Source organism: Ochlerotatus camptorhynchus, unplaced genomic scaffold (genome assembly GCF_037179485.1).
Source record: "Ochlerotatus camptorhynchus isolate MF236.1 unplaced genomic scaffold, CSIRO-AGI_Acam_v1.1 ptg000225l, whole genome shotgun sequence".
NCBI lineage: Eukaryota > Metazoa > Arthropoda > Insecta > Diptera > Culicidae > Ochlerotatus > Ochlerotatus camptorhynchus.
In genome coordinates, this window is record NW_027040715.1 from 1,090,228 (window position 1) to 1,110,287 (window position 20,060).

General features: G+C 39.2%; 1 protein-coding gene across 1 annotated transcript in view; it reads right to left on the bottom strand.

Moving 5' to 3' along the window:
- Positions 1–20,060, bottom strand: part of LOC135703957 (kinesin-like protein CG14535) — a 382,313-nt gene that overhangs the window by 56,450 nt on the left and 305,803 nt on the right. The window contains exon 6 of the mRNA XM_065225313.1: positions 8,262–8,355. Within this exon, the coding sequence (XP_065081385.1) occupies positions 8,262–8,355 (94 nt within the window). The remainder of the gene's footprint in view (positions 1–8,261; positions 8,356–20,060) is intronic.

A 20,060-nucleotide genomic window follows, 5' to 3' on the forward strand; every position in this document is an offset into this window, starting at 1 on the left:
GAAACCTAAACCACAATCGGGTAGAGGAGAATTTCCCCTACCTGTTCATTCTGTTGTTTTGCCTTGGCAGACTTCGGTTCGCGAGAAAATTGCCTTACAAGGTTTGTTTACAAAATGGAATTGAGGCCTTCTCATTTGTTGGTCTTGAACAGAAATGCATAACGGCGGTGATCACTACACGAGTATTGTCACTATCATCACACAAGTCATAAAAAGTAACAAGCACTAAAATGTAATCATTGGATTACTGGAAAATCCTGATTCCCCAGTTTGAAGTTTTCACGACAAGGCTTCGGTGGTAGATCTTATATCAGTAACGCACCACAAAAAGATGATCTCCCAACGTTACTGGTTTGATAAGATAAAAATTTACAAAATGGAACGAACGCACCAAGTTTAGCCAACTGAACCTGAAGGCTGCCTGACATGTGTTGATGTAGAAGTCCAAATTGTAGACGAAGCTTGACGAAAATCAACATGAACTTGTCCGGTTTATGGTAGTTGCGCGGAATTTCTTCCGTCGATTTGAGATAAACAAATGTTCGGATGTAGGGGAAATGTCTCTAATGTTGGCCTATGGATCTAAGATTGGGCCTGCTATTTATCAATTTTATCTAGATAAACGCGTTATTGGGACGTTACTAATGGATATTTTTGGTTGCTATTGAATATTTAGTCGATTGCTGAATTTATGTATGGGCCCAAATTAGGGACACTGAGGCCGACATTACCTGCATTTCCCCTATGTAGTCGATTTTTGATGTGCATTGGCAAGCCTTTTCGTGGCCAATGATGGGACGAATGATGGGACGAATGATGGGACGAATGATGGGACGAATGATGGGACGAATGATGGGACGAATGATGGGACGAATGATGGGACGAATGATGGGACGAATGATGGGACGAATGATGGGACGAATGATGGGACGAATGATGGGACGAATGATGGGACGAATGATGGAACTAATGATGGGACGAATGATGGGACGAATGATGGGACGAATGATGGGACGAATGATGGGACGAATGATGGGACGAATGATGGGACGAATGATGGGACGAATGATGGGACGAATGATGGGACGAATGATGGGACGAATGATGGGACGGATGATGGGACGAATGATGGGACGAATGATGGGATGAATGATGGGACGAATGATGGGACGAATGATGGGAAGAATGATGGGACGAATGATGGGACGCCTCGTGGAGGTTCTACTTGGCTTCGGAACAGCTTCTCAGCGGCAAATAATAGGGACTGAGGAACTACCCAAGTAACACTTGCAACATCATTTATGAAAAATGTAACAAATCCCAGTTGTAAATAAGTTATATATTGCCCTAGTAGCACGCTTGTCACAAATCAATTGTAGAAACTTATATGCGACTTATTTTAGTCATAAACAAGTTGCTGTAACTTATTGTGATGAAAGTGTGCTACTCGGGTGATTGGTTAGAAAACATCTCGTTGTAAACCCGGTGTATTGTTGTTTGTGAAGTAACTTTTTTGACAGGCACTTGTTATCTTGAGGTTATAATTCGGTATTGCATGACTCAATTACCTGTTTATAACACATTTATAACTGATATTATTTGGTGAAAACTTGCTGGCCTTATATACAACATGTTTTCAAATGTAAGTTTTAGAATCATGAGCAAACATGAATACATCTTGAATGTAACTTATTTATAACATGTTGTAACAGCTATATTGCAGTTCCATTCAGGTTTCCAAACATAATATATGAGACATGTTGTATATATGGCTAGGAAGTTTAATCAAATACAGTCAGTTATAAATGTGTTATAAATAAGTAATTGATTGATTTGGTTGTTCGACTGGTTTTATGGAGATTTCGTTTTTATGGCTTTCTCAGTCTAGGGTAATTCAAACAATTAGTTTTAAGTAATTGAGAGATGCAAAACCGAATTTTAACTTCAATATATGATACAAGTAATGTTCTAGTTTTTCATGTTATAAACATGTTTTGATAACAATTATTTCATTTCTAGATGTTTTCTACAAATTGCACTGCAATATGGCTGACCGATGAAGCAAAATATAGAATGAAAAAAAGAAACTTTCAGTTGTGCTTTCAACATCCCATTGACATTATGTTGGAAAAAAAGTATGATAATCAAAAAAAAGGTTGAAAATCTGTTTGTTTAGCTAAAAGTTTAATGTTTTCGAAATAAAGGAATTTTATACAGAATTTTTGGTATTGAATTGTATCAAGCTTTTTCTAAGAGCCAATGAATTTTTATAAAGTAGAATGTAAAATTCAATTCGCCATAAATTTTCAACCGCACAAAAGTTTTTGAATACTGAATCTCAGTTGATGCACTTTATTCTCACAATAAAATCCACCCCCTACCCCCCCCCCCCGCCCTACAATGATGATGGGAAAATGAACAAATGCAATTCGTTGGAAGGATTTCATTCATTTAGAACATCTTCAAAACAGCAGTTGCGTTATAGTCATACATAAGTTTCGCAAGTCATTCATATATAGCATGACATATGTGATATATAGATCCCACCTCTTGCGCTTTTTTTGCTATAAATGAGTTGAATATAAGCGAATAGACGTAAATTTTCACAGCTGATATTGTCATATATAAGTTATGTAAACCAGTTTATGACAAGCTGAGTTGCTTTGGTAGAAATTGTCCCTGGGCCTGGTTTTGGCCAGATCCGTATCACTTGGGCTATTCCAGAACAACCTAAACTTTATATCTACGGAACAGCTGTGGAGAAGGTTGGTACTCTAGAATAGGGGCTGTTCATTAACTACGTTGACAGTTTTTTGGGATTCTTAACCCCCCCCCCCTGCGTAGACAATTGTCCATACATTTTTTTAATTTGTATGGGCTGTGGATAATTGTCACCGGGGGCCCCCCTTTACCTGTCTACGTAGTTTATGAACAGACCCATAGCAGTGCCGTGGTCCTTTGGGTGGTTGATCGAAGGATCTTGTGCCTTCCAGTGTGCGGCAGGCAGTCCGTTTTCAGCCACTTTTAAATCTAAGTATGGGAACAAGCTGCCCTTTTCTTCGATTGACTGAATTGTAAATATCCGTAACAATGTGAAACGATCTCAGCAATGCTTGTCGATAGCGGATCTTCTTCCGATGTTCCATTCACAAGCGGATCTTCTACCGATGTTTCATTCAGCACCCAACCAATCAGTAACTGTTGGAGTCTTTTTGAATGCAGGGTTCACGCAAACCAAAAATTTATTACAATGAATGTTAGTTCCATTTCCTATCATCCTCTGTTCATGAACATCGCAGCGAATGTTAGAAGTTGACCTTGCAGCATTTGCCTTGATTTTTATGTATAACATGGCAGAACTACGCACACACTTGCCTCGAATCTCTCCAGCAGAAAAAGCATACGAAGTCAAGTGTGAGAGGAAGTGAGCGCTTGTTGTTTGCTTTTAGGCTATCCACATTCAGGAGCATGGAGAGAGCAGTGGAGAAAGCACAGGTCTGATAATCACAACGTTCGTGGTTCGAGTCCCAGTCGGCAACCTTTTTCCAATTTTTTTCGACATAATTCATTTCACTCACTAATACACTCAACATTTTTCGGTCTCCAATTCTCTTGCATTGGACCACAGCTAGGTATATTGCATCCTCGGTTCATGCGGTCTCCACTTACATCCTCTGATGATGAATCCCACATAATTGTAAACTAATCTTACATCCACCGGTTGGGTGTTTCGATTGAAATCAATGGAAAATTAACTTTCAGTCCGTTTCACTGTATCCGTTTCAATAAAATTCACTAATTCCCACTAATTCCCATTGAGTTTTCACCTAACATCCGTGAAACAAAAATAAAACACCTTATTTCGAGCTATTTTGACATGATTTCAAACTTTTATTAAGTGATCAAATACTTTCCGAAGTGATTCAGAACACATTTGATGTGAGTAAATGCTTTCTGTTGTTATTCAAATTATTTTACAGAAATACATATGTGCGGGTTTCTACTAGTGTAGTTGCATTGAGCTTGGTTTCATATAAGTATCAGAAAAAAATTAAATAAATTAGAAACACGTTCAAAAAAAGGTTGAGTGTACAGGCATTTAAAAATTCTCTCCCATACCTCACCGTGAAAGAATTTTGAATATGTCATCATGTTAAAATTTCTATCTCTAGCCACTAAGTAGCGCCAACTTTTGTCCGTCAATAAGGTTTTGCACTCTCTAGCTAATAACTTATCACACTAAAGCTTCATGTTAGATAGCATTTCCAGCCAACTCTGAAAATCACCAACTTCGCGTATGAAGTAACATAAAAGCACTTTGATTGTAACAGTTCAAGGCGAGAGTAGCCGTCAACAATGCTGATGAAAACGTAACAACGTAACAACCACCCTACTGCTTTCTCTCTGAGATGACTACGTTGGTCATGACGTAGAGGAGCAACACAATAGTTGGGTAAAGAAGAATTGCATTATAACCAAGAAATCAAAAATATCTCCAAATGACAAAATGACAAGCGATCATCGAACCGAATGATAACGCTACGTCAGAAGTGGAAAGCAATAATGATATAATCTTCTTCTTTTTATTTCATGACAAGCAGCCCTTGCGACACAGCTTACTCGGGCGATAGAAGGAAACGAGCAAATTGTTGGCAAGCTACTTCAAGAAGTAAAGCCGAAGATGATACACGTGTGTTAATGGGATTTTTTTTTGTTATGTATTTTCTCGATTCAGATCAAGTTATGTCCTCATCCGTGTCTATTGCAACAAAGCAGGCAAGCAATATATCATTATCCTTCTACCACTCTGATCAAGCTATGTTACAGAGCGAGTTTATCATGATAGGCTTAGCAACCATTTTGTCTGTATCGATGGTTGCTTTATGTGTTTGGATTCGCTGATTATAACTACATCCCTGGCAAGACTAGTACTCGCTGAAGCAGCCACCGATGTTGGTGGTGTTAGAGTTGACAACACGTTTTTAAGCTACACTCATGTGTGCCGCATGGTTATATCATAGAGGTAACTCTAAGACCAGAAGGTCCCGAAGAAGCGTGCTCTACTTTTTGGCTCAGTTGGCATCGGTTGGTTATATTGCGTTAAAAAATTATGCCTGTGTTGTAATGCTGCTATCACATCCAATTAAAATGCACTTCATTTTTAGGCAACGATAATTCGTGTTCAACACCGTAAACCTATGACACAACAAAGATTTAAAAAATCCTTCCCGCCGCTCGCGACAAACTTTCCTAACAACGTATCACGCATGAACAGAGCTTGCTTGCGAATATTTGCAGCTGCTGTCAAATGTTGATGTAAAATCGAACCAGAGAACCAGGATTTTTCGGTTCTCACAAAGTATATGGGAATGACATTTGTGTCATAGATGTGATTATAACACACCATCGACTGGAAATGCTTTCGGCAACGTGGGGCTTTTGGGGTGTTTACATCTGTGTGGATTTACTCGCGCTATTTCGCCAACTAGCACGAATTTCAGTTGGTCCTGAAATTTCATGCTGGTAGACGCTGATGCCCGGTTTACATTATGCTGGTGAGCGTTTTTGCTAGCAGCGAGCTCATAGCGCTAGTGAACTAGCCTAAGTGTAAACACCACATTTGGGTAGAGATGAAACGTCGCTAGAACTATTCCACAGTTGCACGCAGTATTTGAGCAAAGGTAGAGGCACACTTTTTGCCTGTAGATTTGAAGACATACTTCAAATCTCCGCGTACATCGTACGGGTTAGGCAAAGAGTGTGCGTTAGACTTGCACTGCCGCATTAATGGCCCTTCGCTCATTTTCAACTTTTATTCAATTTTCATACTGCCGTATTCTAACGGAACTATCTACCTACTCTCTTCTAAGATCATTCTCTATCGGTTCATGTTGCCAGCCATTTTAAATTTAACATATTTTCAATGTTTTCCCTGAACGTGTATGTCAGGGGTGCTAGCCCTTTTCAAATGTATCAATTTTGATCAATTCTTCGCTGAAAATGTGTATGAGGGGCGCAAGCCAGCCCAAAATATTTTTTATAAATTTCTTCCTGAACGTATAGGGGCGTTAGCCACTTTAAATTTTACGATTTTGATAATTTTTCACCTGAACATGTATAACCAGTTGGTTACAATCCGTGGATTTTCGTCTGTATGAGTTATTGTTGTTTGGAAAATTCACGTATTTTAAGATCAAACCCAGAAGGCACAGTAGCGAGAGGGTTAGTGCCGCTGCAAAACACTCGAACGATACTAAAAGGAGGAAAATCGTAGACTGAAGCTGAAAATGGAGAATGGTCGGCAAAAGGCATTAGATTTTTTTACAGGAGTCAGTATTTTTTACTGGGTTTTTGAATTACTGAAAAACTCGGTTAAAATTAAAATGACCGTTAGTCGTAAAGATTCGATAAAATTGAAAAATTTTATTTTTCATCATTAAACGTGTTTAACAGACGTAAGTCTGTAAATTTTCGTAACACATTTTTGCATCTTTAAAAGTTTCACATATTTTTTTAAATTTTACCGAACTCGGTAAAAATTACTGACTGGATACGTGTGTACGAGTGGCCATCTTCTAAAAAAGACCTTCTAATGAGGAGGAGTAGTCAGGTGTCACCTCCTTGTGGGGTTTGGGCTGGAAAGCCTGCCTCTGTTCAAGACCTCGTACCTCGTACCGTAAATGTCTCACTGTCTCACACGGCTCGGCTCGGAAGTCAAGATGGCTTCCGAGCCTAATAGTAAATGATCCTCGATCGTCCGTCTGAGACGATTCCCTCAGGCCAGTGGCCTTAATTGCCAAGGAGGGTCCCGTCTCGGCTCGACCAAGATGGCCATGCCACGGTCAGCCGATGCCGTGAATGACGGAAGACGCCTGCCAGCCAAACGAGCCAGCAATGCCTGCTGAGCCGTATGTGGCTGTTCAGCAATGAAACGCTGTTTGGAGCCCGCGTCGCAAGTCTCCGGCCACACGGTAGTGCAGGAACAGCCGTGTGAGCCAACCCCAGCGTCGCGACGTCATAGGAGATCCCGCTGCAGCAGTGAGTACAGTGCCAATTTTAAACCCTCGCACACACGCCACATATATGTGAAAACCCACACCCACACGCCACAGAAAAGGTCAATAAATGTTTCAGAAAATGTGAATGTTCCTGTGTTTTCATACTTTGTCCACGTAGCCTCTCCGAATACCCAGTAACATGCCGGCCCTGTGACACAGTTCAGGGGTCTCATGGTACTGAGCTAGTTATCCGGGAGTGTTTGGTCATGCCTTTTTTGCCTGATCATGTCTAGCAGAAGCGCAAGTCATTTCTAATAAACCGATTTTTAATATTTCACCTGAACATGTATATCAGAGACGCTAGTTATTATAAAAAAAAAAACATTTTTTACAATTGTTCTGGGGGAAAGGGGCGAAAGTGAAGGCAACCGACTTAAGTGTAGTGTATTTTTAATATTTAACATTTTCGGTATAATTTCGGTAGCGCTGTCGACCAGACAATTTTCATTTTTTAAACAATAGCATTCTCATATCAAGACTATCCGGAAGCTTGGTCTCAAGCATCCCGTTAAATCTAAACCGTTCATCAAATTGCCACGGGCGATCCTCGGGTTGGAAACTTTGGTCAGAACTTTTGTTTCCCCGTTGTCGGTGCTGATTGTGTCGCATTTTTTTCCCTCGATAGCGCACGGGTACGGGGTAAAGTGGAAACAAGCTGAAAGGTAAGCGAAAACGAACTTTGCTATTTAGCGGCGGTAAAAGTGTGGTGACTGCTCGAGAACCATCACCAACCAACCAACCGAAAGGGACAGAAGGAAGTTTTGTTTTCCGCAGCAGATCCACCAGTGGTGTACTTTCAGTGTCAGAAGATACTTGTGGTGGTGGTGGTGGTGCTGGGAAAGACAGGACACAACCGTTAGCCGGAGGATATTTATGCACTTTGTTTTGAAGTGGTTAAGCTATTTTCTCTTGTCACCTTTATCGGGAACGTGCCGGATGCTAAATGTACCGGGAAACTTGATTCCCCTTGGGGGAGGAGCTGGTGTGACACTGCTACTGCTACGAAAATATCATATTGGGAAGATAGTCACTTGTCTTGCTTAGGAGTGGTTCTACAATAGCAGATATGTATGTGAGTTGTTTGGTTGCTGTACTCAAAGTGGGACACGAGTATCATTTAAATGTAACATGTCAAAGGATGGAGGGAAGGTGGCTTTCTGGTCAAAAATTTAAAGTATTAAATTTGTGAATGTGTGTGCTTACCTGCCCCTGGGTAGCCCAGTGATAGAAGACAGCCATCGGATCCTTCCAGCACCGCCGGGATCACCTCCGAAAGTGCACTTCCGCAAATGTCATGCTGAAAATAGAGAAAAATGAAAAAGATTTCATTTTGAAAAGATTTGTTAAACAACCCCGTATAAGCACGTAATCGCAAATGATAATTATAATTAATGTCCGTTTCCAACGCGCTAATGTCGATATGAGCCCTAATAATGAAAGATCAAACCGTGTCTCATCATCCCTCACAGAAGCTTCTTAGCCATGCTAACGACCCGGAGATAAAAATAACCCAAAAGTATCCATTCCAAGCGGTCGGCCGGAGCGGTAAGCGGTGAGGTGATATAAACTTCGAAACCAGAAACTGATAGCAGCAGTTTGGTATTTGGATCACGTTTTTCATTAGCCAACTTTCTGTCAACCTGTTTCCTGTACCGTTTCTTGCCGCTTCTCGTTGCTCCCAAATGGTCAGCTTCCTACCTCAGCTTTGAGATACTAACGACGAGGATGACGTCGATACTATTTTTCATCATTATCATACCGTGTCGCGCCCCGGATTAATGCTTTCCTTCCTTCGCCACGGCAACGATGACGACGATGATGACGATGGCGGCGACACTACAGGTGTCTCCTTGGCATACTAATAATTTCGCAGGAAGGTGTCACTATGGCGATGTCACCCCATCGATCCTTTTGCAGAAGCATCGAAGACAGATGGGAGGGATATTACTTTCCCTTCGAGCGAGCAGAGCGTTTTTACCTTTATCCGTCCGCTTGGGAGAGCAACTCCTAGGAGCTCGTTATTAGATTATGCTTGCCTGGATTTCTTTCGAAACCATCAGGCTCAAGTGAGTGTTGGAGTGCAAAGTTCAATCAGCTATTCTGCTGAGCTGACTGCAAACACTTCCATCGATGTCGTCGAACGGGGCAGCAGAGGATGATGATGTTGATCGTGCACGTTGCCGCCGTCTCCTTTGCACGTAATGAAGACGATAGGAGAAAGAGCTTTGCCATCGTGATTAAAATAACGCTTCGGTGTCACGTTCTTAAATTATCAATATTTATAGTATCGGAAGCGTGTACCGTACTGCGATCCGTTGACATCGTCGGTGACATGGTTGGAGAAAATCGATTTGCCGCTTTAAGTCTGGGTGCACTCGCTTTAATGCACTCCAGTAATCAGCGGGGAACAAAGTCGAAAAGTTACTGTGCATAAATCAAGATGCTCACTTGACCACCACTCGTCAAATTTACACTCCATTAACTTCGTACTAACATAACCCACATGGTTGACCATTACGTGTTTGGGCACGGCACACACACTCTATGCCTCTAATGCTAATGAATGGGTGCGATTGCTTTCAATCAATTATTCACCCTCATGGTCTGGGATCGATTTTCGGGAAAAGTAAACAAAGGGGACTTGCTTGGCACTTCCGAGCGGAATAATTGCACAATGTTGTAGGTAGTTTGTTCTGCGAACAGTGTTGGGCCGTGCTGCAAACGGTTTCATGCTGCTCATAAATATGTGGGACTTTGAATTATCGGTTAATGGTGCGTTTAAAAGTTGAAAAGTGACTCGAAACTTGTTGAGAACATGGGGCAATTTTCCAATATGTTGGAAGTATAATAGCGTCATACGGCGGGATCAGGACTGGCATTGGAGCACAAATCAAGAGGACTAGGGCTGCATTTGTAAGTTGATGATATATCAATACTAAAAGTTATTAAAAGTTAATGGGTTGGTAAAAACAAAGTTAAAAGACAGAGCTTACCGACATAAAAGATATAAATATTGTGATATTTTAGATGAAATTTCAGAGTCACTTATTTAAGTATTCGTTATCAACGACCTTCTTCGCGGCACACTTTAAAATTTTCACTCCACAGTTCTTAAAAGATTCCAAATCGGCTCCTAAAGTCTGTTCCAGTTAGTATTTAACCGCTATTTTTAATTACTGTAGCGCCTCTAGTTGTCGTTACAAGAAACTATTGACAGCGTTTTGATCTCGTAGTGAAAATTTCATCAGGATTCATAAACTTGTTCAAAAGTTATCAAAGATGGAACGTGACAGACTTGAATAAATTCTGAACACTCACATTTTGATTGACGATGAAACTTACGTAAAAATGGACTTTGGACAAATCCCGGGCCAATTTCTTTTACTTTGCTAAACGTAAGGGGGATACTCCGGATGAATTCAAATTTGTCTTGCAGATAAATTCGCTCGCAAGTTGATGATTTGGCAAAGCATCTGCAGTTGCGGAAAGAAAACAAAGTTTTTCATCACTGGAGCGACTATGAGTGGACAACTTTACAAGGAGGAGTGTCTCCAGAACATAATTTTGCCGTCCATTCAATCTCACAAAGGTCCCGTAAAATTCTGGCCTGACTTAACCAGCTGCCATTACAGCCGCGATGTCATAGAATGGTATAAGCAGAATAATGTCGATTTTATTGAGAAAAGTATCAATTCACCAAATTGTCCAGATTTTCACCCCATTGAAAATTTTTGGGCAATTATCAAGCGCAAATTGAAGAAATGTGACAAAACACCATCTGATTTGGAGAAGTGGTGGAAAATGATGGTACACAGACAAACTGACGTAACTCTTCATTGTGAATCTTGGTTCATGCATTTAACGGTTGATTTGAATATTATCAGTTCCGCGAACGACTCGCCGCAGCGCTGGCATCGGATCACTTTGACGTTTCTATATATTCTATAGAACTTTTATGCAAAATTGTTTACGAGTTAGCGAGCACGCTTGTTTTCCGCGAGAAGGCAGAGAGATGTCGTTACTGAGGTTATATGTTTTGAGATACTATGTTTTCAAGAACAAGTTTTTTCTAAGAGTTACGTCTGTTTGTCTGTGGATGGTAGATGAGGTTGACAGTACTACTGTGCAAGATACAATGAGAGGTATTCCGCGAAAAGTTCGAAAATTCATCCGAAAAGCTGACGAATAATTTTTGTTATATTTTCCCGTAAAGCTAAATAAAAATCTTACAAAATGATACCTTTAGCGCTTTTGTGCTTTAAAGGGTGATACGGTCAAAATTTGGTCAAGGGAAAACGCGTGTAAATCGGTGAAATCGTTTATTTAAAAAATCAAATTAAATTTTTTTTTCAAGTTCAATTAGTATAAAATTCAGGAAAAATATTCAGTTAGGCTTCCGCTTTTCCAAATCCGAATTGCCGGGCCTTACGCTTGACTCCTGCCATCAGATTTTGTACAGCCACCTTGTCCACCTTCCTCGCCGCAGAAAGCCAGTTTGCCTTGAACTGCTGCTCGCCCTTAGCAGTTTTTTTGGTCTTCTTTAGGTTCCGCTTGACAATAGCCCAGTACTTCTCAATTGGTCGGAGCTCTGGCGTGTTGGGAGGGTTCTTGTCCTTGGGAACCACCTGCACGTTGTTGGCGGCGTACCACTCCATGGCCTTTTTACCGTAATGGCAAGATGCCAAATCCGGCCAAAACAGTACGGAACAACCGTGTTTCTTCAGGAAAGGCAGCAGACGTTTATTCAAACACTCTTTCACGTAAATTTCTTGGTTGACAGTCCCGGAAGCTATGAAAATGCTGCTTTTCAAGCCACAGGTACAGATGGCTTGCCAAACCAGATATTTCTTTGCGAACTTTGACAGTTTCATGTGCTTGAAAACATCTGCTACCTTTCCCCTTCCTTTTGCCGTATAAAACTCCTGTCCCGGAAGCTGCTTGTAGTCGGCTTTGACGTAGATTTCGTCGTCCATTACCACGCAGTCAAACTTCGTCAGCATCGTCGTGTACAGCCTCCGGGATCGCGCTTTGGCCGTCGTATTTTGTTTATCATCGCGATTTGGAGTCACTACCTTCTTGTAAGTCGATAGTCCGGCTCGTTTTTTGGCTCGATGCACGGTTGTAGACGATACACCCAGCTTATTTGCGGCATCTCGCAGAGAGAGGTTAGGGTTTCGCTTGAAACTACCGGCAACTCTCTTTGTCGTCTCAGCGGCTTCCGGTTTTCGATTTCCCCCCGATCGACTTCCTGGCTGTCGACAAACGTTCCCCAAACACTTTAATTACATTTGTAACGGTTGATTTGGCAACTTTTAGCGATTTTGCCAACTTTGCGTGCGAGTAGCTCGGATTTTCGCGATGCGCGAGCAAAATTTTGATACGCTGCTCTTCTTGCTTGGACGGCATTTTGACAACTGAAGAGTGAATTCCAAAATCAAAATAGGAGCAACATTCTACACACACACACCTTCAAAATGAGGGGTGTCCAGACTATTTGATGTTTCTATGGGAAATCCAAATTTAGTTTTATTACTTTATAGCCCTTTTTCGATACACTAAGAGTATTTTTATTGAAAATTTCCAACAATAATAATTATCGCACTTTCTCTCAGAGCAACACACTAAGATTATTACACCAAAATCTATGAATGTTTACCGACATCTCAACAGCAGAACGTTCACTAAACAGTTCGGTGATTTTCACAGTATTCCCGTAATCTTTCACAGATATTCGAAGAAAACTGTGAAAAATCACCGAACTGTGTAACGTACCGTATCTGTTGAGATGTTGGTAATCTTAGTGTGTATATTTCTTTTAAAGAAAGTGCGATAATTATTATTGTTGGAAATTTTCGCATCTATTTTTTTTTGTTGAATCGGTTTTAGTCAATCGACAAATCAAATAGTTATTAATTATTTAGGAGATTGGTAATCTTATGATATGTTCAACCAGCAGCTTTGTGGGCAACACTAACACAAATATCGGAACGGTTTGTTTATCCTGCTTGGAAATCGATTTGGAAAATTCCTCTTCGATCCTTCGGATTCTTATAGTCATTTGATTGGAAGTAGATTTGGAGAAACGTTTTACTGCCACCCTGATGCCTAAGCGCAATAGAAAAGGGCAATCTCTTGAACCTCCTTCTGATAAAATTTATTTAGATTAATATGCTCACTGATGATAAGAATGATCCATCATCCAGCCAAAATTCAAGTAAACATTCCTGGCTTAATGCCAAGAAAGAAATGATCCCCCTATTTTGATAACCACTTCCGATTTGCATGCTCTTCGCACGGAACTTTAGAACTTCGTTAAATTCAAGTTTGCACTTTAATTGGCGATTGTGGTGAATGCCGTGTATTGACTGAAACCTTGGACGGATTCAAACGTATTCTCGAGTATCTTACCAAGAAGCAACATATTTGTTTCACTTACGACACCAAAACTGAACATCTGATTAAAGGTCGTCTTGAAAGGTCTGCTCAGTGGAGAATCCCAGATCAAAGAATTAATTGACTAGATTACTTGGAGTTGAGACAGTCGAAGTAATCAAAAAGAAAATGATAGTGAACTAAATAACCTTAAAGCCAGCCTAATGCTCCTTGTCCAAGTGAAGTGGGAACACTTCAGGAAGATTGGAGGAAATTTACAAAACCTCACCCAGTGCCCACCCTAGGGATGGGGTCACGGAACAAAACATTGCTACATGCCAGCTAATTGCATGAATTATGGTGATTCCTCTCACTCCGCTCATGTAATGCTCAAAGCAATTCCAATGGCAATTATTATTTGATGATTGTTCTGCAGGCTATTACAATATTGTCCAAAATTCAAACAGGGCTGATTGGGAGCAATATCGAAAATATATGGAATATAGCTTGATCTAAACATTTCTTTGCAAACCAAAGATGAAATTAATTATGCCCTTGAATCTATGACTACTTCTAAAGTTGAATCAAGAGCTACCTCAGTACCAAAATGCGAGGTTGAATTCGATTCAATTATATTAGACGACGATCTTCTGCTCTTGATCCGTCTGAAAAATATCCGTAGGAGGCATTATCAAGGAACTTGTGATTTTGTAATGAAATGTACCTGGCGGGATTTACAAAAACAAACTTAAAAACGATTCTTACCCTGAAGAATAAAACTTTTGAAAATAATGTTTCGAAATCAGACCCGCATTCTAAACCCTTTTGGAAACTCACAATAATTTTGTAAAAAAACCTCAAAAACTTATTTCAGTGCTCAAGAAGGTGGTCAAATTCGGAAAAAGCTAAGAAATTTGTTAAGCAATTCGAGAATTCCAACAATTTCAGTTTGGGTCGTACTAGTCTGGGGATAATATTTTTAATGATTCCTGGGGAACTGATTTGGACGAAGTAAGATCAATAACTAAAAAGTTTCATAATATAAAAGCTCCAGGTGATGATGGGATTTGGTATATCTACATCAAGAAACTCTTGTCTTTCTTGGTAAAATTATTTAGCAGATGTTTCCATTTGGCATACTTTCTCGATAAACGGAAAAATGCAAAAGTTGCTCCAATTTTGAAGCCGGATATCTCGGAGGCAAACCAGCCTTAGACTGAAAGCCTCCCTCATAAAGAAAATTTAACTTAACTTGAAATCGGATAAAAATCCTGCTAAGCTTCTTTTTTACCGTCCAATGTGTGACATGAAGGTTTGATTGCTAAATTGAAAAGCTTAAATTTTTCACACTTTATTATGAAATTAGTTCAAAATTATTTAACTGACAGCCTCAGGGCTGCCACAAATCGTTTTTCGCCGATGACACAGGCATTTTCGCCAAAGTAAGAAGTCTTCGTGTTATTGGCATCAGTTAACTTATATTGTTTAATAATTTATTTGATAAAGCTCAATCGAATTAACTTTACACCGCCTAGGATTCTTCCCAACAAACATTACATGCATAATAAGAGCTTATTCAGGTAATAAATGGCTTATTCAACTTTTAATCAGCTTAAATTTTTTGTTGGGTTGTTACAAAACATCGTATAACTATCGTCAAAAGAACTACAACACAATAAACACTTTATCTTCCGCTATCCAATAAGCCTCTTCCATCAGAATAGGATCTGCTTCCAGTGGTTTAATTGTATGGCAGTATTGCCAACGGAGGCAGAGTGCTTCCATTGCCGCAATGGACGCAAAACGTGGTCATCACTCACACACTCATCACGAAGCGACGCATGATGAAGAACAATGAGAAGGACCACACAATGGTTGCTGCCGAGTAAACAGACGATCGTGTGACACACATCGAAAGTGGCCTGCTTCTGTCGACAGTCGAGTGAACACTGAACAGTTAAATTGTCGAGTGTGTATTTTATCGTACCCTATGGGGGTCTTTTACTGATAAATTTCCAACTCGGATTGATGCCTTTGCACCAATAAATGCCGATGTTTTCAAATCTTCGATACCGTTAAGCTTGAGAGCAATCTGGCAACGCTGACCCAATGGTTGACTGTCAAACATTTTAAACGAGTGGTGTATTTTTTGCGATGCTTTGCATGTTTTTTTTTCGTTAAGTTCCATTCAATTTCGGTCGTGAAGTGTTCTCCAACGTGTGCTGCCACTGGTATACATAAATCGAAAATCTCCTCCCAATGTTGATCCAGGGCGAACAAATTATATTTCGAAAGCATTCCTCCGAAAACTATCTAGTCAACGGGAACAGCAACCTGAAAAGTGACGTTGTTGATATGCACAACAGAATCCATCTCATTGAGTGCACTTAAAAATAATTGCAACACAGTTAGAATAAAATTTAATAACAGCAGAATAAACTGTGTTTTGCATAAAAATTAAATCGTTTTTATACTTACATTGAATACGTGGACTGTAAATGTCCGACTTTTTCCGTATATGTTTCAAAAAGATATTAAAAAGAGATGGTAGCTAGAACAACGATTTAAAGGCATATTATCCCGAGTATTTCAACAGTAAATCGTCAAAAAATGGACCGTTTGGAAATTGTAAGTCGAGTTGTAAGTAACATAGAAATGCAATCAATACAAATTACAAAAAATATTCCGTTTCGCAGGAATGCATTTGGTTGAGCTCTACTTATCTCAGCAGGCTTCCCGATGATTTCCTGTATGAGCATGGACCCAAAGACTACGTCGGTGGTAAGTGAGCCTCAGGAAGGATCGATTGATGCGAGGATTGATGTTTGTCATTCATCATTGTCGTTTAGATAAAAAGTACGTTCAGGGACGATGAAAACCACCCTTCAATGGTTCAACTTAACGCACGGTACCACGGTACACAGGCGTGTAAGACGAAGCATCCCTTCGCTAGTTTCTGCATCCCGATTGAAGATGTTACAAATACGAAGTGCAACGTACCACTGTGCTGCTCAGCTGAAACTACCGGTCAGTTAATTCGAAACATCATGAAGCCAATATCCGTTTCAGGCTCCTTCTCTAACAACGAGTGAAAACTTAGTGAAGTGGCAATATTGAAGGAAAAAACCCTTCTAATTTCCTGGATGGGGGCTCAGAAATTTGTCGAATCAGATGGTGATGGTAGCGGTATTAAAATCAAATTTATTGTATTTATGTATGAAAAAGAATATAAATAGCTTTCGATGTATCCTTATATTTTGTTTTCCAATTCATTCAAAATGAACAGAAAACCTTAATGACAGCTAAAAATAAACAAATCAGGTTTATGCTAGGCTTGTAGACTAAGTGTGTATTATCTCTCTTTAAACCAAAATATGCGTCGGTCAGGAGAGTTGCGATTTAGCGTAACTTTTAATCTATTTAGATTTGAAACCAGTGTAGATCAAGTCGCCAACTGACGATTCATCGGTGCAGTACCAAACGTCGTGCGTATTAAAGCATCTCCACCGTTGCAACTAACTGTGATGGATTTTTACTTCAACTAGTCGATTGATTTTTTGGCACCAAGAAAAGTTTTCAACAATTGCACGTGTGTTAAATGATGCAAAGCAGTGATATTTCTGACATGGAATTTGGTGAGAGCGATCGGATTATAAATGCTTTATTGCTACCGTCAGGGATGGATCACTCTTTGGAGCATCGTTCATTACTTATTAATTTAGAAAGCCCAATTGATTTTTCAGAAAATTAATCATAGAATAGATAGATTTATTGCATTATTAACCCGATCAAACACCAAAAACCTCCACCCTCTGTGCTTGCACAGAAGACCACCCAAGTGTGTGTGAATTTTCAGTGAAAACATGGAGTGTGGCTCAACGGTGTTTTTTTTTTTAATTTTATCAGGAGGATAGTAGCATTAATCTAGGAGAATTTACGTATTGTCGGCAACCTAAGCAGTGGCCTTCTTTCTATAGCCTTTTTCTCTAAGAAACGCACACATTTGCAGAATTGGTTTGTTTTCAATATTTTGCTGCCAGCTGCTCTAACAATTTCAGTCGAAGTAATTGTCAAAAACTGTTTCGAAACGCCTTTGCAAAGCTCAAATTTTTCGCTAGTGAGAGCGACTATTGTGGGCAACATCATTTTAATCGGCAACCTTTCAATTTGAGCTGCGTCATATAGGTGGATCTAGGTCCAGAAAACTGGCTCCACCAACTTGCACAAACATTGGCGACACCTGGCGGTAGCGGGCAAGCTTTTTACGCGGAAAATTCATATAATATTTGATAGCTTTAGACAAGTCATCTTGTCTAATTGAAAAAAAGCAGTGTTGCGAAAGTCGCTAAAAATTGATCTTCTGCTTGAAACTACTCTCCTATGAATTTCCCTTCTGGAATGTAAGTACCAGGGGGACTCTATCCCTGTCAACCACATATAGATGCACTATAGCTCACATGAACTTGCCATTTTTGGTAAAACTGACGGAGGTATGACAGTACAAAACAGCTTACTCTTTCACACTTGCATCGCAGTGCGAAATGCTAGAAAGAGCAAACTGATGCAGTCATCCTCACCCACTATATTCATCACATTGATGTGAGCTCCGCCGAAATTCGTTATTGTTTCCCACGTGGTACCAAAAGAAAAATATAATAAAATATCGAAATTACAAAGATTTTTACTGTTTTATTTTCGAGTATACTAAAATGTATTGTTAAATTGCTGTACGGAAGAAAACGTTATTTTCGATTTTTAACGACACAATGCTCAAACCATGAAAATTAGTGTGACTCGATCAAATTTGTTCGAGTAAAAACAGTTTTTTTTATTGTCAAGATGCTTAACATCCCCCCTTTTTTGCTGTTAATAATAATAAAAATAATAATTTATTTGGATCTCGGGCATAATTTTTGATGCATTTGAATTTACATTTTTTCCTTAGTCCGGCCGTTCTCAAGTTAATGCGAAATTAAATAATAATAATTGTGAACTTTCAACATTTTAGATCATTTTCAAATGTAAGTCGCGGCGTCGTGTTTTCCATGATATTATATTAAATAACAAACAATTCATTCTCAGATATGGTGGCTGTCAGACTTGCACGTTTTTATCTAAGGGCAGCGAAAGTGAATATACTTATGGTAGTAAGATCCAATCGGTATTATCTTCGGAGTTAATCCTGACCAAGAATGTCCGGTTGCATTGATGTTGACATCAGATTTAATCAACGACGCTAAGCAAACATTCTGAAGATCATTCAAGCAGGGACGGAATTAAAAGATATTCCGAGTTGAAGCTTACCGCCATTAATTACCTATTACTTAAACTCAGAAATTATATTGATCTAATCAATCACTTTCATGTTGAGATTTTTTGCTAAAATATAATTTATTTTTTAACACATTCTTTCCAAAAGCTACTATTGAGAAAAAATAATATTTATTTTAGATGAAAAACTCAACCATTGGTTGAAGCAAACATGTGGGTAATGTTTCATTCAAAACGGAAGGGGTCGAGGCAAAACTGACATTTTTTTTAGCGTTTAACAGTTTCATTGTGTTACACTCATAAAATTCGACACATTTTTATTGGCGAATTTCCATGTAGAATTCCACATGATTTTCATGTGTCCACACATAAACAGAATCCACTCTTAAGTACACATGAAATTTATGAGTCAAATGAATAGTATGTGTGGTTACACATGAATTTTAGGTGCAGACATAAGAAGCATGTGTCCAACACATAAATATCATTTGTTTATCACATTGCAAAAAATCATGTGTGGGACACATAAAAATAATTATTGAATTTTTTTTTTATTAGTGTGCGTGTCCTAGAAGCTGATATTTGTGCACTTAAAGTTTCGAAGTGGTTACTAGAATAAAAATCTCACAGCGAAACACAACGTGTAAAACGCGTTTGAGAAAAATGCAAATTCAGCGCGACGATTCAAATTTACGGAATCCTATAAAAATTTTGAATTTTCGAAACTTTTAAATAAGCGACTAAAATGCCTTGAAGCTGCATGAAATCAAATCTGGCATTCCTGCTTGCTCGTCTAAAACATCAAGCAAAACAATTGAGGCCTCACAAACACAGCTCGGCAGCATGAATTTGTCATCTCCTTTTTTCTTTTACCGTTTATGCTATAGCGAGAATGACGTCAAGTTTGAAGTTTTATTGAAAAGAGAAGGAACGAAAAGACAGCAACTTTGCAACACCGGACCTTTTATTCGTTCTCAAAGGTGGTATTGACGCGTTGCACAGTGGTGAAATCAATTCATTCAGCTGCTTTGTTTCCTACTTTTAAATTTTCGTCAAAATGAGCGTTTTAAAGATTTTTTAAATTTAACTTGACAATGCTTTATTATTATTTATTAAACTTATCCATATTTACAACACTTCAATGTATTCATAATTTGTTTTAAAACAAATATTGAAAGTTTTGAAATTATAATCATATATAATTGATTACACCCATTGTGCCCTTGAATGCGCTCAGCTGGCTGAACTGGTCTAACTCAGTAGTAAACAGAAACAAAACCGTGTTGGGAAAAAAAAGTTTGAGCGGTGTTAAGTTGCAACAATTCATCTGATACACCTATTGTCGAGCCTAATGTAAAG